This window comes from Apodemus sylvaticus, chromosome 20 (assembly GCF_947179515.1).
Source record: "Apodemus sylvaticus chromosome 20, mApoSyl1.1, whole genome shotgun sequence".
Classification (NCBI taxonomy): domain Eukaryota; kingdom Metazoa; phylum Chordata; class Mammalia; order Rodentia; family Muridae; genus Apodemus; species Apodemus sylvaticus.
The window spans coordinates 49612844-49635116 of NC_067491.1; the positions used below are offsets into that span (position 1 = coordinate 49612844).

The 22273-nt window shown below is 51.6% G+C and overlaps 1 protein-coding gene across 2 annotated transcripts in view; it reads right to left on the reverse strand.

Annotated features, from left to right (window-relative positions):
- Positions 1 to 21378, reverse strand: part of Appl2 (adaptor protein, phosphotyrosine interacting with PH domain and leucine zipper 2) — a 45601-nt gene extending 24223 nt beyond the window's left edge. For both annotated transcript variants that reach the window (XM_052165436.1, XM_052165435.1), the window contains exons 1-4: positions 21187 to 21378; positions 13926 to 14024; positions 2540 to 2599; positions 2044 to 2115 (exon numbers count right to left, since the gene is read on the reverse strand). In XM_052165436.1, coding sequence (XP_052021396.1) covers positions 2044 to 2115; positions 2540 to 2599; positions 13926 to 14024; positions 21187 to 21240 — 285 coding nt within the window. In that variant the 5' untranslated portion in view covers positions 21241 to 21378. The remainder of the gene's footprint in view (positions 1 to 2043; positions 2116 to 2539; positions 2600 to 13925; positions 14025 to 21186) is intronic.
- Between the last annotated feature and the right edge of the window lie 895 nt (positions 21379 to 22273).

A 22273-nucleotide genomic window follows, 5' to 3' on the forward strand; every position in this document is an offset into this window, starting at 1 on the left:
CCTGTCTGCTTGGCCACTCCTCCTCCAGGGCCGCTGGCTCATCGCCTGATTCTGGTGCAGACAGAGGACTCACCTCAGAAGCGATTCTCTTCTCATACCTTGACCTACATGGAGCAGCTTTAAACGTCAGGGGGCTTGTGTGAACTCTGACCCTACAGACCCCTTGACACTACCTGGGATTGGTGCCCATTGGAGACCCACACCGCCTCCCAGAAGGCACTGAGCAGCCACTGTGAGCTGGATGTCCTAGCCACTCTTCTGACAAGCAGCCTCGTTCCCTCGGTGACTCTCTTGTACCTATGGACACGTGTGATTTGGGGGAGGCATCTCACTGCCTTCCCAAGTGATTTACTCACAATTAATAATCGTAAAATTGAGTGAATAAAAAATTCTTCACACCTCTCAAACATTATTTTGCTGCTCTGTAATTACATTTTAAAGTAGGTTCTGTACCGTTCAACATATTTTTCACTTTATTGTGCGTGTGTGTGTGTGTGTGATGTGGTGTGTGCATACGCATGTGCGTGAGCGTGCGTGTGTGTGTTCTGCGCATTCACGCATCAGCGTACCTGTAGAGTCACTTCTCTCCCTCTACCATGTGGCTTCGGGGCTGAGCTCCATGCTAGGCACAGTGGCATGCCCTTACCCTGTGACCATCTCACTGGTCTGCTGACATACTTTAGAAAGACCCCACAGCAGAGTGACAAGCGTGACAGTTAATCAGGACCACCCATTTGATAGGGTTGTAATCACTGTAGAAATATGCCTCTAGGCATGTCTGTGGTGAAGTGTCTCGATTGGCTTAACCAGGCCTGGAGCCTGAAAGTCAGGGCGGCTTTGGAGCACTGGACCCTTAACCTGAGGGACCCTTTGGGCTCTGCAGGTGTTGCAGATACAGCCAGAGAAACAGTCCCAGCGTCTTTTCCTCACTGTTCGATGGGACAATAAAACGCTCAGAACCGATGGCCCGTTTACTAGTCCTTTCCAGTGCCTCCCACAAAGCTCTGCACAGTGCAGGTGACAGCCTGCTCAGTGAGGGGTGGTAAGGTGAGCGCCTGCGACTGGTACAGTTCTGTACGACGTCAGAACCCACAATTACTGTGGCTCAGGGCCTGGCCACTGCACGCTCTTTCCTGCTTTCTCTACTTGTTTCCTATGGCAGCCACACTGCTAAGTCTTTAAAGGCTGGAGTTTATTATAGTTCCCAGGACTGCAGAAGGGACTTTTGGTGCCAGAGGTACTGGAGCTCTGAGGGCCTTTCATTTTAAACAGTGCTGAAATGAAACCCAGGGCCTTGCACATGCCAAGCAGATATTGTACCACTGGGCCACATCCCCAGCCCACTTACGATTTTCACAACTAAGATTTATGCAATTTCCTAAAACCATGGCTTCCCACAAATGCATTAAAAGGTATATGAAATCTTTAGTAGTGGGTGGAACTAGGTCCCCCTCAAAGAGCACCAGCACCCAGAAGCCAGACTGTGAGAGCTGATGGAATCAGGTTCTTGGCAAATGTAACCAGGAAGAGGAAAGGACCCTGAATTTCGAGGTGGGCCCTGAGCTCAGTGACAGGGTCGTTATAACAAAGGAGACAGATAGAAGGTGAGAACACGGGCGGAGGTCCATGTTAAGTCACAGTCAGGAGGGGGTGGGGTGGGTTGGGGGTGGGGTTGGGTGGGGGTGGGGGAGATGCTGAGCACCAAGCAGAAGCCATCAGGACTCCATCTACGCCACAGGCGTGTGCCCTTGCGATTACTCTGGATGCTCTTCTGATTTCCAAAGCCTCAAGACAATGAACTCCTATTGTTTGAAGCTATCTAGCTATAGAGGAAGGCCCGCCAAGGCAGGCCAAGAAAGGCCAAGAAAGCGGGAAACTGAATGCTTGGAAGTCCTCGTGGTCTATTTTCTGTTCAAATCACGATCACAGCACTGATACCACCTCGGTTATGGAATGAGCCTCAGAAATCCGAGTTATTCTAAAACACACAGGGGTCAAACCGGATAAAAGAAAGTTCGTAAAGAAAAAATTTCCACCTCTTACCTCATCTACCACTTTGGAAAAATAATGTAGTGTAGAAATTACTTCTTCGTCGCCTTTGCCCAGTGCAAAATTCTAGAACAAACAGAGTTAAAAAGCCTGGGTGTTAAACGAATGAAGAAGATCTCTCTGGAAGCCCAGACCCCATGCTTTCTTCTCTGAGGGGCAGGGCAGAGGCAGTCTGTCTGAGAGGTATACCAACACCCCGCCCTGGCCCATCACTGTCTGGATGGGATGGTATCTCTAGATTCTGTCTGGGCGGTTGGTACTGAGGCTTGGCCTTCCTGGAGAGCAGGAACCCTCTGAGGAGTTGCTCAGTTTGAGGGATCGTCAGGAGGCTTCGGGATGATCCCAGCTACAGTTTATCAGTGGTAAAAGAAAGGAGGAGAAACTCCTAGCAAAGACAGGAAAAGAGACGAGGAAGGCTGGGGGGACCTTCCTGCAGGGGCCTCTTGGCTTCCTGGGCACTGCACTGACCTGCACAGCCTCTGTCACTTACCTGTCTCTCATACGCCAGCAGCTGCCTGGAGAGCTGCTGAGTGGCCAGGCACATTTCATTCTGTGGGGACAAGAGCAGAGCAGGTCAGTGTTGTCGGTGTCACTGACACGCCACCTCAGAGCAGCCCTGATGAGGCACACACACGCCTGGGACCACGCCTGGGATGTGGTTGTTCTTCCTTCCACACAGGGTCTCACTACATAGCCCAGGCTCTCCTGCGACTCAAGAGCCTCCTGGCTCGGCCTGCTGGGACTATTGGCTTGCACCACCATACCTGGAGATGGTGTCTGGGCAACATTCAGAGGCCACACTGAGGTGAGACAAAGCTTTCGAGTTTGCTTTAGAACAAACAAGGCCCTGAGCAAACTGTTCCTCCATCTTATCCAGTCAGAAAAGCAAAGGACCACGGACACTGACTGTCCCAGTCCTCTGAGGTGTGTGAGGGAAGGAAGGGGGCAGCAGAGCACCGGCTACGGGCACGATGAAGCCTGCAAGGGAAAAACCTGGGTGTGCCAGGCGCAGGATGCCAGGCGCCAGATGCCTAACAAAGCCAACCCTACAGGAAGCCAGCGAGCCAGCCAGGAGAAGCGGCTCTCCAGAAGAGGAACCAACACTGGGGAGGGAGCAGCTCCCAGGAGCTGCCTGTGGCTGCAGCTGAACAAGAGCTTCAGAGCACAGAGGCCCTAGCCACACGCAGCCTCAGCCCAGCCTCAGCTCCTGCTGCAGGGGTCGTGGGAAGGGTGTGGCCCCGGGACCTGGCACCAGTGACGTCTGTGGCAGAAGCATAGCCACCCCCAGGCTCCAGATGACGAGAGGGAAGCACTGCCCGAGGAGCCACACGGCCCAGCAAGGCTCCTGTGCTGCTCCAGCCTGTTCCGATCCTGCCGTGCTCCAGCCTGTTCCGATCCTGCCGTGCTCCAGCCTGTTCCGACCCTGCCGTGCTCCAGCCTGTTCCGACCCTGCCGTGCTCCAGCCTGTTCCGATCCTGCCGTGCTCCAGCCTGTTCCGATCCTGCCGTGCTCCAGCCTGTTCCGATCCTGCCATGCTCCAGCCTGTCCTCACCGTCCTCCTCCTACCAATGCGGCACTCCTAGACCATCAGTCGTGCTTCTAGCTACGCTCAAGCTGCTCACCATCTCTCGGGTCATCCTAAGACTGTACCAGAGCACAGGGTGTGTCTCAGCAAGAGCAGGCCACGAAGCGACCAGTCCTTCAAGGTCAAGAAGCCCTGCACTCAGCGGACTTTGTTTGTCTGTCTGTCTTATGGGTGTCCTCTGCCTGGCCTACCAGAGTCTAAACCTGTTTTCTGGGACCTTCTCCCCAGCTACCTCCTTCTGCCCTACGGAGCAGGCGTGACTGAACGCCGCTCTCCCCCCTTCCCAGAAGAGAGTCCCACGCAAGGCTCTGACGTTAGCTACCTTACCCTGCCCTCTGCATCCTTCTCCTTTGGAACTGACCACAAGTAGCAGTCACAGGGCCAAGGAAGCAGGCGAACAAGCAGACAGGACTCTGTCCTTTGTTTACACAGGGACAGGCAACAACTCTTAGCACACAGCAGCCATTCAGCATGTCTGATGAAGAAGTGTATGAACAGGTCAAAAGATAAATCTAAACTCCAAGTTTAGAACAATTCCTGCAGTCCAACTGTGAGCACAAACTGCCGCCTGACTATCCAGGGCTCCATCACAAACGGCAAGAAAATGCAGAGCCCAAGGAACAGCGGCCGGCCCACCGTCTACAGCAGTGACGCTCTGAAGAGAGGGCCTCGTCCATAGGTTACAAGTCCTTACTTCCAGTAAGGCGAATTTGTCTGAGTCAGGCATCTGCCCGAGGCTGGCGCCTGGGGGTTGTTGGGATTTGAACACTCCTCAACCGCCATCCCTGCGGCAGCCCCTCGACAGGACAGGCCTAAGTGACAAACACCTTGACAGATACAGGACAGGTCTGAATGACGGACGCCTTGACAGATGAAGCATAGAGGCTTGTCCAGTGTCACTCAGCTACTCGATGACATGACAGGGCCATGAGGTCAGGTCTGTCTAACTCTGAACTCCACACTGTTTTCCACAATCTCCTTTCCCCTCAGCATCTTACTGAAGTTCAGGCTGCCCGCCCCCAAAACCCCGCTCGCTATGGACTTAAGGGTGACACACTCCTGGTCCTCCTGGCCTTTCCCTCCCCGCTCCCGGTCTCCCCCCTCTCCACTCCTGGCCTCACCCCTCCTGGCACTCTTCATTTCAATGCAGTGCTCCTCCATATTGAATCCTTCAGAAAACAGTCAATAGACATAACAACCCTGTCTACAGTCAAACCACGCGAGGGCCTCAGGTCTTCAGGAGCACTTCCGTGTTCCTGAGAAGTGATCTGAATATATGTGAAAACTTCCTAGGGAGCTGCTGGGGACGACACTGAGCTCTGGCTGAGTAGACGGCACTCAGATGCAAGGAGCCACTGCACAGGACCTCAGTGGGGTAGGACCCAGCACACGAGAGCACGGCAGCTGCCCGCCACAGTGACTGGGGACAAGTGCCATCTGCCAGGTCTAACCTTAAAATACTTTGCATCTCTTTGGTACATGAGATAGGAGTCAGTGTTCCTCCCACAGCAGCTCGCTGGGAAACAGGCGCTTTCACAAGGCCTGCCCTGCCCAGAACTGAGCACAGCGGGCGGTGTCACCCCTGCCTCATGTGTTCTTACTCCCCACTGCACGAAGGCTTCGTGCAGCCCCCTGCCAATCTCAGTTAATGGACCTGCACCCTGGGAACGAAACCCACGAACACGGGAGCTCAGCCAATATTCAGCCAACACACATGCGGTAGGTCTAAGAGGGCCTCTTGTTAGGAACACAGAGCTCACTCTCTCCTGGGAGCAAGACAGCTAGAAAGGTGGCCCAGCACCTAGAGTCTAATGGCATTCTGAGAGCAACATCATGCTGTGTGTGTGTGTGTGTGTGTGTGTGTGTGTGTGTGTACAGGCATGCACGTGCAGACATATGCGTTTCTCTGGAACCCAGGGCCTCATAGTTAGGCAAGGGCCCACCTCTGGGCTACAAATGTGGCATGTGTCTGTCTTTTCACAGTCCCTGAAACAGCTCTGTGTACACTCAGCTACTTCACAGCAATCCTTAAAAGACAAGCTGACAAGGGATGTGCAGACAGCTCCTCCTGTGTTAAAGAACCTCCTGGTCAGCTGACAAGGCAGAGACAAGGGGCCGGCAAGCCTGGTGGGCAAGCTGCCATGCCAGAGAGACTTCCTGCTCACAGAGCTACCTGAAACCCCCAGCAGCCTCAGTGGGCAGCCCCGCCCACGGCAGCTATGAAGGCAGAGGCTCAGACCGAGGTGCACGAAATCCACCTGGAGTCAGTCACTGACGGCCATGAACTTAGAGGGCTGTTCTAAGTGGTCCAGATGCGGCCTGAAGTCGAGGGGTTGGGAGGCGCACAGTGGAGAAGGTGGGCCGGCATGGTGCAGATGGCGCTGACCTTCTGAGGAGCCACGGGAAGCGGGCATGGGTGAGCGGAGGAGTGTGTGGAGGCGGGGTGCCCTGGGATGATGTGGACAACAGCAGGGATGGAGGGGAGAGCGGACGAGGCTGGTCAGGTCAGGAGATGACGTGAGATCCTTAATGAGATACCGAGACACACCTGAGGCGAGCCAGTGCCCCAGCAGGACTGTGCTGGGTGTGGTAAGGAAGCCAGAGAAGCCAGAAGGGCCAGGCCTCGGCTCGGGAATGAGGAGGAGCAGGGGTTTCTGATGACAAGGGTCCAGCTGGGGTGGCAGCGTCCAGTCCCATGCGGGGCATCAAGCAGAAAGACATCGGACTAGGGCTAGATGGGACAGAGAAAGCCCTCATCACCCCGCCCCTGTTCAGACTACTAAGTGCACAGGACACCAGGCACCCAAGGGCTCTCTGGCTAGGAAGGGAGAGAGGGTGAGAAGGAGCGAAGTTAGAGACACTCTGTTGGCTGTGACATCAGTGAGGGTCAAAGGGGAACACATGCTTGCACACACACACACAGTGAGCTGTGTAGACAGCCTGACACGCTGGTGACATCAGTGAGGGTCAAAGGGGAGCACATGCTTGCACACACACACACACACACACACACACACACACAGTGAGCTGTGTAGACGGCCTGACATGCTGGTGAGCAGAGCACGCTGGCAGGGCAGCTGGCCTGCCGTCTGCACTCACTGTGCGTGCTGAGGGGTTCACCTTTGCTAGTGGGCACGGGGAGCCACAGGAGCACCCTGGGGTGGCAGGAGGAAGGCTGTAAGACGAAGAAAGAACTGAAGCCAGGAAGCCTTCCTTGGAGAGCCACTGCCTCCCAGAAACTCCTGAAAACTCGCCTTATTCGGGGGCAGTAGGCAAGTCACTGGGAATCAGGAAAAGCAGAGTTACAAAGGAGATCCAGGCCATGGCTGGGGACCCTGCCTGGGGACAAGTGCACACCACTCTGGGAGAGACTTCTGGAGAGCAGAAAGACGTAAGACAGAACAGCTCCATGGAAGAAGACAAGAATTTTGGGAGGAGGTTGAGGGAAGGCTAGGAAAGGGCTTGCTCCGGAGGAAGAGGCCATGGGGGTGTCAGGAGCCAAGGCTGTGTGCCAAGCACTAGTTGGCCTGGGGCAGGTGAGTGGAGAGGCCATCACTGTTGCTACTGGGGTTCACCTCAAGTTCTACAGCAGCAGCTCTGCAGACAGCCCAAGGACTGGAGGAAAACTCACAGGGACTTATCCACACTCAGAGAGATGCGGCCAGGACTGGGGCTCTGGCCCATTGAGCCCAGGTCAGAGGTTAAGCCTGTGCTTAAGAGGATGAGTCAAAGCGGCCTTCTGACACCATGAAGGCCTCGGAAGCCGCAGGACCAGGCACTGCGGACCCTGCGTGCAGAGCAGCCACGGCTGGGCTCTATGGAGCGGCTTCCCGAGACCCCTGAAGCTGCGAACTGCTCCTCAGTAGTCTCAGGCAGGTAAATAATCCTGGTGATTGTCAGGACTGTGAAATGTACTAATTAAAATAATCTGGATTTAACACTAATGAAAGGAGGAAGTCACTCGAGGGTCAGAAACAGAGCCCCAGCTCCAACAACTGAAGAGTTTTGAGGCTCAGGCCCCAGGCTGCTCTAGACGGACGGTAACCGCCTCTGAACAGCAGACCTTAACTGGGGCTGACCAGTTTGTCAGTGGAGACCAGCGTGTCCACAACACAGCACCAAGCCCAGGACTCACTTCAGGCTTTTCTGGTTCTGCCACTCACTAGCTGTGTGGCCTGAGGCAATCTACACAACTTCTCTGAGTCTTAGATTCCTCACCATATAATAATCTTTAATTAGGAAGGCTAAATGAGACAATGAGCAGGAGGTGCCTGACCCGGTGTGTGACACATGTGTGTGTAAGGAATAGAAGAACCCCGGCTGGCTCCCACCGGCTTCTCCCTGGGCTGTCCCAAGCTCACAGCATGGACGCTTTCTGCTCTCACTGCTTCCCAAAGGCATGGTAACTTGTTCAGCTTAATCTGAATATCTTTCTCCATCCGTCTATCCTCTATTATCTGTCTACTGAAAACCATCTATCTATAAACTATCTATTTATCTATCATCTATTTATTACCTATTTATTCATCTACTATGTATCTATCTTATCTATAAACTATCTATTGTCATCTAAAGAATATTTCCTTTAACATTTGGTGTGTGTGTGTGTGTGTGTATACACATCCGCGCACGCCTGTGCAAGCATGTGGAAGTTAAAGACAGCTTTTGGGAGTCAGTTCTCTTCTTTCACCAGGGAATTAAACTCTGGTCATCAGGCTTGGTGGCAAATACCTTTACCTGCGGAGCCACCTCTCCTGCCCTAGAACATTGCTGTGTTTAAATAACTTTACTCCCTTCTCTCCTCTCTCGGCCTCAGGTTGAGATGATACTGTTTCCACATCTAAAGCAGGATCTTAGGGCCCACATTTTCAGTTCTGTTTGGGATGTACTATTTCTAAGCTCCTCAAGGTTGGTGAAGAACAGCTTCAGAGCTGGCTCTGGGGGTGCACGACGTCATTACAGGCTGCTCAGGGCTGCACAGCGAGACCCTGTGTCAACAGACAGAAAAGAGCGGCTGCAGAGATCTAACTGGATACCGACTTGGCTGAGGGGGTGTGGCCAGGCCCACTGTGACCATGTTGTCACTTAGAGGAGACCCATCAGGGGCCAGAGAGGGGTCAGCAGGTAAGAGCACTTGCCGCTCTTGCAGAGGACTGGAGTTTGGTTCCCAAGTGCCCACATCAGCGGCTCCAGCTCCAGGGGATCTAACACCTCTTCTGGTCTCCAAGGACACCCATACATATGTATTTATACACACACACACACACACACACACACACACGTCACACACACACACACACACACACACACACACACACACACGTCACACACACACCCCGACACACATCACACATACACATACACACACTGACACACATCACACACACACATGCACACACTGACACACTACACACAGACACACACACACACCACAACATACCCATGTGGGACCATAATGGCCAAGGATTCCAGAGGAAAGGTCGACAGAGCTTCAACCCCCAATACCTCAGACTGGAGGGTGGCAGGGGCTGCCTCCCTCCCTCCCCACCCCCACCCTGGCTCTATAAAGGCAGCTCCCTCAGCATCAACCCTAGTAAGACTTTATCACTCTGACAGTGACCAGGCTTCACTCCTTGTTTGACCTTTATGGTCCCAAGGCCCACGCCACCCCACCCCACCGCACCCACCACACCCCACCGCACCCTACAGCCCCTGAGTATGTAGAAGTATCTTCTAACACCTCTGCCCTGGCCAATGGTGCACAGCCACACAATCCTTGCCCCCGGAGATTCTGGACACCTCCCCAGGGTGCTACTCTGATGGGAGAGTGGGCACGGGGGGGGGGGTAGGAGAGGGAAAGGGAGAGGGAGAGGAAGACAGGGGCAGGGAGAGAGAGAGAGAGAGAGGGAGAGAGAGAGGGAGAGAGAGAGAAATATTTTTAAAACTTTATCTAAGTTATCAAAACACCATTCCCAGAGCAACAAGCAGAGTGGCCTGTCTTCCACTAGAGGAGAAAGCTGGGCAGGAAGCACTTCCGGCTTCACTCACCCTTCCTCAGCAGGCAGCCTTCCTGACCTCAGTCAGAGCCATCACCGGGCCCCCATCTCAGTGACAGCTGAGAGAATGAGCTAAGCTGCTCTCTCCTAAGCCTGAGTGAGTCTAATGTTAAGAGTAAAACAACTCTAAACCTCCTTCAGAAAGGAAGAATTACCAGACACAGGGATTTAAAGCAAGTATCCTATCAAATTTATTGAATGTAACATCTGTGCCAACTTAACTGCATATACACCTGCGTGTTCTTGCTCAGGCCTCTTGGGCGTCTTGAACTTGCTTGTCCAGTAGTCTGAAAGCAGCAGAGAGCCCCCGACAGCAGGCTTTGCTCCCTCAGTAACGCAGGGCGCTCCCCTCCTCTGTGGTGAACAGCCACGGGGCGGCTCACTTAGCTCCTAGCCTGGGCAATGACTCTCCTGCCAGTTAAGAGACAAAATGGGGCCGCACGGACTGTTGCCTGAGATGCCAACCCCTTGCTAACTCACAGGCTCGTTCCAGAGGTTATGCCAAAGGCGCCCTCAAACCAGCCAAAGCAGGGGGGCCTGCCCTCAGAACCCTCTCCGCTTCTCTTTCTTTTCTAGAAACGTGACTGCCTCTGTGCTGTGCTTGGTGAGAATGGCCACAGTAAGCTCAGCATTACTACACTGCGTGCACACACACGTGATTTTAGTTACACAAAGTCCGTGACTCAGTTAGATAACTTGTGTCCTAACCTTCAGAAGGCATTCTGTTCTACTGGGTATATAAGAAATGGTTTAATAAAAAACTGCCTAATCTTGTAATCACCAAACTAATGTGTTAGGACCTCAACACAACCCCTACAGATTCTCATCTACAGAACTGCACCTTTCAATAGTTTATCAAATATCTTCATTTTTGCCAGCTAGAAGCCATATCTACTTACAGGACAGAAGAAGGTTAAGATATGAATGTGTTCATTTGTAGATGTCCAGCACATAGCTGACTTCTGTCATATAACTAGTGCTGGGAAAGATAAACAGACATTGTGCATAAATTCAACATTTGACAGCTATTTCTGTAGGTTAAATATTTTATTCCTGAGGTCATATTAGCAGCAGCATTAACTTCAGATCCCTCGTTATGTTCCCAAACACCCTGGGTTTTCTTTAAATGATTCTGTGTTCGCATACTGTAAAGTGCTTCTCCCCGGAGAGCAACTCATGTCCCAGTTCCCAGTCAAAATTTCTAGCTTCTATTCTGAGACAGCAACTTTAATTTCACCTTCTCTACTTTTTCTTGGTCTTCCTCCTTCTAAACTAAGCCCACAGGACACTCACCAGAGCAGGCTGATTAAAAATACCTGTGTCTCACCAGCCACATAAATTGCTTTTAAAATATAATCGTAAACAAAAAACAAGAACAAAACAAAAACAAACAAACCAACAAACAAACAAAAATCAAACTCTACTAATATGTTTCAATATATCTAAATGTAAAATATTTAAAGTCTAACATGAAACAAAACCAAGAAAACTGGGGTGGCAGGGTAACCAGGATGAAAACATAGAAAAGTATTACTAGCTTAAAATATACACATATCAAGGCAACCAAAACACATCTCAGCCTTTCCAATAAACCTGAAAAGCCACGGCCCCGCCCATGCGAGTCGGGGAGCTGGCCAGCGGTCTCTAGGGCATTTGCAGTTCTGCAGCAGTAGCCAGAGGGAGGAGGGAGCTGGCCAGCCGACAGCCCACGTGACAGTCATGTGCTACAAGTTGGAGGCTGGGTTCCAGCCTCTCAGAATGCAAGACCTACTTAGCTTTGGCACAAAGTAGTTTTCTGGCTCAGCAGGAAAAAATGTGTAAGGAAGTGTTTAGACTCTTCAGCAATGGTTGTGACAGAGCGGGAGGGCGGGGCAGAGGCCCCTGGGCCTGGAGGACACAGAGCCACCTAACACTTGAAAGCATTGAATAGGAGATGGGATCACTGTATTCAGTTACTAAACAGCAAGTAAGAAGGTCGGGGATCAGTGCAGTCAATTTTTTTCTATTGTATTACATTTGGAATATTCAGAGGAAAATAGAAAAAAAAACATTCAGTATAAGTAATGAAATAAAATCTGAGAAAGTCGTTATATTTTCCCAAATTCTGAAATGCTTATCAGATCACAAACAAGAACGTAATTCTTGGCAGCATTACAACTATCTGCATGGTCTGGGACCGTGGCTCAGCGGCAAAGCACTTACCTAGCATGCCACGAGGCCCTGGGTTCAATTCCTAGAGTCTCACTATGTAGCCCTGGCTGCCCTGGAACTCACTATGTAGATCAGGCTGGTCTCAAACGCACAGAGGTCCACCCCACTGAGCCAAATACACGTTCTAATTACTAAGCCTGATACTCCAGTTTGTAAGTCTCCAGTCCTTACCCCTGGCTCGAATTTTCAGAGAGACTCTTACTTCCGGGCCCCATGAACGCTCAGACCTTCAAGGGATAACTGGGTATGGTGGCACATGTCTGTAACCCTAGCACTTGGGAGGCAGAGGCAGGAGGATCAAGGGTTGAAGGCTATCATCAGCTACAAACTGAGTTCTAGGCTAGTCTAGTCCTCAGAAAACCAGAAAGGCAATGCGGTCCACAGCACACACGCAGTCTGCATGCACACATCTGTGTGTCTCTGACTCTTTCTGTGTTCTCTCCTGTGGCTGAAGTCAAGGGTCTGGACGGCTCCTCTCTGTCTTCTCCTCTCCTTTCTCCTCTCCACTCCTCTCCTCTCTCCTCTCCTCTCCTCTCCTCTCCTCTCCATCTCTTCTTTAGCTCACATACAGGAATTGTACATATTCACAGGTAACACTGGCACTTCAGTACAGTGTGCACTGTGTAACCATCAAACAAACAAATCACAACTACTGTCATCACTCTCCTTTGGGAGGCCCACCGGTTACAGCTTGTGGCGTTCCTGGGCAGTGGCGGAACCTTTAAGAGCTTGGGTCTAGTGAAGGAAGTTAGGCCCTTGGAGTGTGCTGTTTAAGAGGACAGTGGAATCCAGGCCTTCCCCTACCTCTTGGCCACCATCAGGTAACCAGCTGCTCCCACATCACCATGCTGGGCTTGCCCACCACAGGCCAAAGGGTCACATGGACCGAGCCCAAGTGCTGAGCGGGACGAGCCAGCTCACCTTGTAAGCTGGTTTCTTTGGGTGACTTGTCAGAGTAACAGAAAGCCGACTTACATGTCAGCACTGCTCTTCTGGGGGAGGTGAGCCTCCTCCCTGGCCTTCAGTAGTAGCTGTCTGTCTGCTAACCACTGTAAGCTTTTGACTTACAGGGAAAGACGGGGGCTTCTTCTCACGGACGGTAATGCCTAATGGCTATATACAATTGTATTTTAAAACTTTTCAATTGCATTGTGTGTGTGTGTATTTATGTGTGGATGTGCAAGCCACGGCATGTGTGTGGAGTTTTCTCTTTCTACCCTATCAGTTCTGGGGTGGAGCTCAGGCTGTCGCACCTGGCGGCAGCTGCCCTGACCCTCTGAGCAGTCTGGCCGGCCCCACTCTGCAGCGTCATGAAGAGTCCCAGACTGCTGCCCGTGGTACCCACGGCGTTCATGTGACCACTGAGTGGAAGGCATGTGCACACAGATGGCAGTTGGCAGCGTCCACGGAAACCATCCACTGCCACTAGCATTCCCACGCGTGACGGGTCTGTCCGCGCATGACTCACTCCTCCCCGGAACGTGATGTGTGTGGAGTTCTTGTTTGTCAAAGCTCTGCTTTTCCTACTCAGCAGTTTATTGTCCATGGGTTTCCTCAAAACAGAGAGGCCATCCCATCTTCAGAGGGAAGCCTTGACAAGCCATTCGTACCCGCCCACGCTGACATCCAAGACTGCTTAATTGTGAGAAAGACATTGAGCGTCGAGACACTGAGCCCACACATTCATAAATGTGGAGGTTCCCGTCTCCCCGTGGGGTTGGATTAAAAAGGTAATTAAAGCAGCTATATGGGTCCCCTCCTGATTCTCGTTACAGAAAAATCCCAGTCTCTCACTTGAGACTCACAGATTAGGCTAGGGTAGCTGGCCAACACGCTCCAGGGGTCTGCCTGTCTCTACCCTCCAGCGTCGGAAAGACGCCAGCACAATACTGTGCCCAGCTTTGTAAAACGCACTCTGGGGTCCCAGCTCAGGCCTTCACTAAGCCACCTGTGCAGGTTGATTTGATTTCAAAGTTAGTTTACGTGAGCTTTTTCTGACTTCAGGGGAAGGGTGGGTGGCATACCTGGGCGCCGTAGACGCGCTGCATGGCCTGCAGCAGCTGGTTGGTGTAATCTGTGAGGGTTCCAGCATCTTCTTCAAATACACTCAGCAAGGAGCGCGTCTGCAGGCAAAGAAGAAGGGGTCAGTCTTTGCTCTCAGCAACAGCTATGAAGGAGGGACAGACAGACAGCACAGGAGCCGCCTGGACCCGGGAGGGAAAGTATCTGGTGCTCGTGCTTTCCACAAGGGTGAAGGAACGGATTACACTTGTTCAGGACCAGAGAAGAAAGCCTGTGTCTAGGGCGGGCCTTGTGGCTCAGTGTACAGTACATAGTACTGAAGGCCCCGGGTCTCACTCCCAGCGCCAGCAGGAGACAGCACCCACAAAGATGGAAGCACACTCACTCATCCGTGCTGACTGCCGTGCCTTCCTATACAACATCCTCTCAACAAACAGTATCAGGAAAGATAGCAGCCTCTCGTTTCAAGTCCATGCAGGGAACACGGGACCCCACTGTGCACCAGGTATAGCCACCCAGTACCGCCGGCTTCATCGCTCAGCCTCAGCCAGTTGCTTGGTGTCTGCAGCCCAGGGCATCCTGCAGACTGCCGTTGTCTCCTCTTAAGATAACCAGCTCTTCAACCTGGTGGTGGTGGTGGTGGTGGTGGTGGTGTGTGTGTGTGTGTGTGTAAGAAAGAGAGACAGAGAGTACACTGTGTGTATTTGTGTGAGAGGTGTGTGTGTGTGTGTGTGTGTGTATTGTAGAGCTTTTAAGGTCATGGCCAGGAATCGCAAATGTCCTAGCACAGTAGTATATGTTCTTGGCATAAACCCTAACAGCAGCCATTCTGCTGGCCCCTTCTCTAAGGAGGAGCTCCGTTCTGAGGGCAGCTGGGCAGCTACAGTGACTAAAGGGCATTTCCTGCCTCTTCATATCGGGTGCTAGGCACACGCGGTGCACTAGTGAAATCTTTATGTACTGGGATGTGTGTGATCAGCGGTCAAGGCATCGTATCGTAGAGATCCACTCACATATGTGAATTTGCAACAGTGGGAACTCAGGAAATAACCAAGGAGCTAGTGAGGCCACACACAGAGGGCTTTGCTAACAATTCATTCCTGCTCAGTATTTTCTTACAAATGGATGTCAAGTCCTCCCTTTTCAAACCTATCTAAGCTAAAATGAAGGTTAGAAAGTCATCTGCCTGCTACTGTGTTCCCAGCCCTGGGGCCTCCCTGCTGCTGGGCCACCACCTGGTGGGACCACACCCCCAGTGACAGGAGTAGGAGCCTGGGCACTGGGGTCTTCCCTTCTCACCACTAGGTCTACCCTGGCTCCACAAACTGTGGGCTTCATAGCAGTGTGAGTACTCTTCTTTGCCCTGAGTCTTCCTGGCCAGAGGTGGGTGCTTGAATGCTCTGTGACTGAGAACCACGAGCAACGAGCCAACAGGAGACAGCTTTCCCCACAGTTCTCTGTGAGGACAATCTTTCACACAGCACAGACCCTCATTCCAGAGGAACAGGAAATGCTCCTTCACCAGGGTGCAGAGACGGCTGCACCAAATGATGCATTTCAAACAGAATGTGCACAGATTTTCTGACTCCCTCTCTCTGTGTGTAAATAAACATCATGGCTATGCCCCACTAGATGTCATAACCCATTAACAATGACAACCAGCAGGTAAAGATGACAATTCTGAATTCCTTATGGCAGCTCTTCAAAGTGTGACTCGTTGGTTGTTAAAATGGGTGAGCTGCGTTCCGCATTCGTTGTCTTCCTGCTCTCGGCCAGCGTGTGCTGAAACACCACCCCGAGGATGGAGAGTGACTGCCCAGGAAAGTGACTCCAGGATCAGCCCGGGCTGAGCCAGCTGGGTGTCTCCAGGGAGCTGTGATGGGGGAGGTGACGTTTATTATGGACACAGTGATCTCTGGTGCTCAGAGCTGGACCTCAGTGTGTAAACGGGTGGCTCCATCTTAACTCGACAGCAGTGTGCTTATCTAAGGAGTGCCATCCAACGGAACAGCTGTCCGAGTGTCCCCGTACCCAAGGCTGCAGGGTCCCGCCAAAGTCCACAAAGTTCAAATACCTTTCTTATTATAACTGGCACACCTAGGAACAGAAGGAGCGATACAGGTATGGCAGGTATGTTATTCTTAAAAATTATTAGTTGTTCACTTAGCTGAATCCTATTTTTTTCTCTTAATACTCTAAGGTATAAATTAAAGGTGAGACATGGCTAAAAAGAGAAGGCTTACACAACTGTCTTCTTCAAGGACAGCAGGAAGGACCCCAGTGGATTCCTTGTATCAGACATGACGGGCATGGAACATGTGCCAGGTTTTCTAATGGAACAACTTCGTAACCAGACGCCGTAGTTACATTAACCTCACTTCACAGGGGATGAGGCTGGGACTCAGGGTAGTTCCGAGATGTGTTCAACGCCGTCTGAGCTTCGTTCTTGCTGCGTAAAAGCTACAGTCCACACTGAGACAAGTCAGGGCAGGAGCTGACACAGAAACTATGGAGGAATACTTGCTGCTCACTCTTAGCCTCTCGCTTAGGGGGTTCCTGATACAGCCTAGGACCACGTGCCCAGAGAAAGGTGCCCCTGCCCAGGCCTGGACGATGCACTGGATCCGTCTACATCAATTAACAGTCAAGACAGTGGCCCAAGACCACTCCCGATAAAGAGCTGATTCTAGGTTGTGACACAGACAATTAAAGCCCCCAGGGCCGGGAAGCAGAGGGGCTGAGAAAGTCCACTGCAAGGATGGTGTGGTCACCAGTATCAAAGTCTCATCGTGGGTGTGTTCTGTGTGTCAGCTCAAGACAAGGGCGTACCCGAGACAGATTCTCTTTAATCACCCCACATTCTATCTCTCACCTACGGCAACTGCCAAAGAACTGCATCCTGGTAACTTGCCTTGTTTTAATCTTCTGGGCATTGGATTTAACTAGATCCCCCTCGGCCTGGAGCAGCCAGCTCCTGAGGGACTGCTTTGTGGCGTTCCTTCCCCTGCATCTGCTCTGCTCAGTGTGAGGTGGAGAGCGGGGATGCCCTGACGTGTGCAGGAGTGAGGGCTGGGAAAGGCATGCGGGCTGCTCAGAGTCTCCTGACGAGGCCCAACACTGCTGTGTGCTGTTTGCAGAGACAGTACCATCGATCTGCGGCACGGAGCTCGTGCACACGAAAGTTCAGAGGGGCTGAAGAAAAGCTCAAGGGAAGGGAAGAGTGGCAGGCTCGTGGTTCCACTCCATCCCGTTCAACTATCCCACGACGTTCTCAGGAACCTCTGCCGTCAGACGAACAGGAGAAGCACCCCGTGGGCCTGGCCCAGGCTCTGCTGGCACTCCTCTACCTTAAACATCCGGGTGTTACCTCATCAGACGGCCCTACATTCTCGACAACACACAATTGTGTAAGTGTCCAATTTCAATAGCGCTCATAATTCGTTTCTTTAACATGTAAGTTAGACAAAGATTTTATCCCCTTAATTTGGGTTAGGCAGAGAAGCTTCTTAATAGATCTAAGTTGACTGAATGGAAAAATGTGCTACACACAGAGTTAGAGGAGGAACTCTCTCCACAATGAAGGCACACAAAACCACCCCGCATGCTCGGAGGCATCTCGCTGAGAGAAAGAAAGGCCTGATTGCTGGGGAAGACTGTTCCCAGCTAGGCCGCTGCATGATCTCAGAACCAAGTCTTTCATTTCTCTGTTTCTGCTGTGCTAGCTTCCAAAGAATATAAGCACAAAGCACAACACCAAAAAACGCAACAGCTTTATCCCCACCTTAGCGGGGGTGTATGTGTGTGTGGGGGGGTGAGGATGGGTGGTGGGGGGTGCGGGAGGGGCGCACTCCTCCGAGGGATGCGTGATGCGGGATGCGCTGCTGGTACTCCAAGCTGCGCCTCTGTCCCTATCTATTACAGCAGGACTCATACGGTCCTGGAACAGCTGCTTATCTGCCCTTGGGAACGGACTGTGAGCCACCCAAGGACAGCTATGCCAGTCTAGTCGTGGTCATGTTTCCAGCAGCTGAGACAGCCTGGCCAGCAAGGCACAGGCTCCCACACAGCAACAGGGAGCCGTCTCTACACCCTCTACTCACGTCCCAGTGGCCAGTGGAAAGAATACACGCACACGGACAACGTGCAACCCTGCGCGCGGAAGAAGAGGAAGTGAGCGGTTGTGTCTAAGGCTGGTCAGGTCTATTCAGCACTTTTCTGGAGCACTCAAGTTCAAATACAAAAGCTTTTGTGTTCACTGAGTAAGCCCTGTGTAACAGGCTACTCAAGCAATCCTCCCAAGTCTTCCACCTCCAACAAGAAGCAAACAGTTCCCCGGGGCTCATATCTTTTTCCTCTTCTTGTGAATCAATACAGGGCCAGGAGAAAGCCAGGTGCTAGGTAACAGGGCTAACTTAAACAGTACCCAAGGCTGAGGAGGTGACTCAGTGAGAGAGCTTGCCTACCTAGCACTGTAAGGCCTGCCTTCAATGCCCTGCACCACAACAGCCAACCCCTTTATTCCTGCTACCTGGGTTTCCTTACCTTACACAGCTGATTTCTCTGCCCCTTCTCCATCTTACTAGATGACCTGTCTCAAAAGACTGTGCACACGAATAAAACGCATTTAATTTAGCATAGCGCCTGGCACAGACCACGGAGGATCCAGACCAGGCATGATCAACCCCTAACCCAAGACAGGCACTACCGCAACGCCGTGCACAAAGGTTCTTAACTCATTCAGATTTTCTTCAGTGTTCCCTGTGACTTGACTGCACTGTTCTCCGGTGTGAATTTTGGAGAAATTTGGAGAAACCGAAAGGTTGGACAATCCTGAATTCATGGCATTTGCTTCTGTGTTAATTCTCTCACATAAAATAACAGAAATAGTTTCCATTCCATCCAGTTGTTCGCCTCTGGATCTCCAGGGAGTACAGCTGCAGTTCAGCACGCGCTGGGTAAGGAACATGTCAGCCAAGCTCTGCGGGCTCTGAGAGGCTCCTAAAGCTACCTTCTCTCAGTCACACTGATGGGAGAGAACTGGTCTCAACAGCAAGGACACATTTCCTACAGGTGGCTCCGTGGGTCAAGGCACTTGACCCCAGGTCTGAAGACCTGAAATCAATCCTTGGGACACACATGGTGGAATTAGAGACCTGACTTCCACAAACTGTCCCCTGACCGCCACATTCGCACACCCACATCCGCACACATCTGGATCAGGGTCGGGGAAATGCCACAGAAGAGATGAGAGAGCGAGAGAGTGTTGTGAAATGCCGTCACTGGACCCATGACTTCCACTCAGGAACTCACAGCAATGTGGTCACGTACACGAGGTCATGCCAGCCAGCTCTGCAGCCTGGGATGGAGCTCCCAGAGGCCCACCCTTCGCTGAGAAGCTACAGGCTGCTTGGTGGCTTCTTGGAAGGGATGGGCAGTTTTCTTTGGGGGCGTGGCTGTTGGGAGGTTGCCCTAGCTCCACTGGACAGGCCCACACCCATGCATAGGAAGAGAGCACTAATTAGATTGTGCGTGTTAATGGGGGGGGGAGAGGACAGGAAAATAGGTGGGGGAACATGTTTTGGGTGTCTGGAGAGAGGAGATGGGGAGGTGCACTGATATAGACACGCTTTGTAAGTATAGGAAATTATTAAAGGATAAAAAATATCTTAAAATATTCCTTACAAAACAACGGTCTCAATTAAATAAGGGCTTTACCACTTTGCAGGGACGCCAACTGTCTAAGAATAAACCTTTACTATAGACAATAATATTTTAAAAAATTAAAAAGAATGTCAGACAGGAATAACAATGCCTCTAAACATCTCCCCACCCCCAACCCCCACACACACACAAGCTCAGAGTTGGGATACAGATGGGATATAATTTTAGACTGTTCTGCCACTTTCAAAACCACCTGCCCCATGTTCCTTATATTCTGTGGAGTTTCTGCAGATGAGAACACTGGGTGATTAGAAGCAGAAACTGCAGCCCAGGTCTCAGACTTGTTTATGCCACTCAGAAAAGGTGTGCATCCATTAGAGACCTTAAAACTCCAGACTGTGTGATGTCTGTGCGAATAGTCTAGCTCAGTCACCATCATGACTGGTTAGGGAAACAGTCTGTCTTTGACCTTCCGTGTCACCAAGTACAAAGCAAATGAAAATCCCTATTCATAACTACGGTGACTATGATTTCCATACGCTTCTGATCAGATTCCAACGACAGGGGAGGAGGGTTGAAATGGTTTCCAACAAAGGCTGTGGTCCCAGAGCTATATAAGGAAGCTTTTGAAAATTGGTACAATACATGCCGGTCTACTTAAAAAGTTGAATCAGTTAAATAAATAAGTAAACAAACAAACAAACAGGCTGAGCAGGACAGCATATGCCTGTAATCCCAGCACTCAAGATGGAAGTTCAAGGCTAGACTGGTCTACACAGTAAGTTTTCAGGCCAGTTATGGCTACACAGTAAGACCCTGTAGCAAAAAACAAAGCGAAACACAACAAAAAAACAAAAACCAAAGTAATGGGGAATACTAATAATCACAGTTTGCTTATACATCTTTGCTTGTCTACATGAGGACAATCACTCAGAACTGAGTGACAGGCACACATTGTTAGCCCTTTTGATTTATTCTGCAAGGGAGAGATGCAGAAATGTAGGTAAACTCATCAAACTTTCTTCTGGGAGGTGCAATTCACTTAAGGTGCCAAGGGAGGAACCCACAAGAAGAGGAGAAACTCTGACAAACAGCTTGACCCTTTCTAACTTTTTCAGGCACGGAGATACTAGAGGATGACGGTATTTATTTAAATAAGCTAGGGATGCTATAGGAGAAGAGGGAACAGTAGATCCCTGGAGAAAGCCCTGTGAATTCTGAACCACTGTCACTATGCATTACCAGCCTGCCGTGTTCACTCTCAAGCGCAAACGACTTGATTCACATCTCCACTCTGCTAATGAAGCCGCCGCCACCACCACCCTGTGGCACAAATGGGGCAAACGTCGGAATTTTCTCTTTCCCGGGTCGACTTTGGCGATGGATCTAGGTTTTCCGTGTTTCCTATGCTGGCTCCTGCATTCACTAGGAATCGTTAGTAGCAGCAGCGTCTGTGGGAATAGTGCAGTCGTCTTCTGCACGAGACACTGCTGGGAAACTTTTGCTACCCTGTTACGGGAGCTCCTACAATGGGACAGCGACTGCCCGACCTCCCCGAGCGCGCTGGGCACCGCGGCTCCCTCCCAGCCTCCCCGGCGGTACCTGGGGGCTGTCCTGCAGCGCCTCCTCCAGCAGGAGCTTGTCCACGGCGGGCATGGCGCGGCGGCGAGGGAGCGCGGGACGCGAGAAGGGGACACTCGGCGCTCGGGGACTTGAGGCTTCACTCCGAGCCGGCGCCTGCCCACTGACCGCGGCCCGCCCCTCAGCCCGGCCCCCGGCAGCCGGGATCAACAGGAAGTGTGGCAGTCGCCGGACGTGTAGCCAGTCCGGGACAGGACACCGGAAGTGTGGCGACCACGCTTCCGCCCGACCCGGGCGCTTCGGACCCCTCCGATCAGCGCAGCGGCGCTGGGAGGTTCCGGCTCGAGGCTGCCCTCCCCGCGCATCTCCGGCTGGGACGCTAAGCTTTTATCTTCTTGCTGTTCTGCAGATTGCTCTTTCTGTGTGGGAGGAGGAAAGAGTGAACAGATTTTGCACCTGTTCTCTGGCCTTTTTAGGGTGTGTGTGTGTGATTGGGAGGGGAGTCAGGCTGTCTCCTAACTCACCGTGTAACTGAGGATGATTCTAAATTTCTGATCCTCTTGCCCCCACTTTCCCAAAGAGAAATGGGATAACAGGCATGGACCACCAACCACCAAACCTCAGTTATATGCAGTGCTGGCGATTGAACCCAGGGCTTCGTCCATGCTAGGCAAACCCTCTACCAACGAACGTACCCACACCCCCAGCCTTGGTGTCTTCTTATTTTTATTTTTTAATTTGGGTTAGGAGATGGGTTTGGGTAGAGCAGCAGAGATGGAGGTAAAGGTTGTTTACAGAGGTGAGTTCCATTCTTAGCACCTGGCAGGAGGCACTCACATGCATATATGTCCTGTAGGAAACGTATACACGATTTAAAATAAAACAAAACAAATTATATTTAGTGTGTTAAGTTCAGAGGACAAATTGTGAGAGACTTTTGCTCCTTCCAACCATGGGTGAAGGAGTAAACAGGATGGTGAGGTAGTCAGTGAAGGAGTCAGTGAACACGGACATGGTATAGAATAGAGTTTATTCAGAATAGGGGATGGGAGTTAGTGGTAGAGAGAGAGAGAGAGAGAGAGAGAGAGAGAGAGAGAGAGAGAGAGAG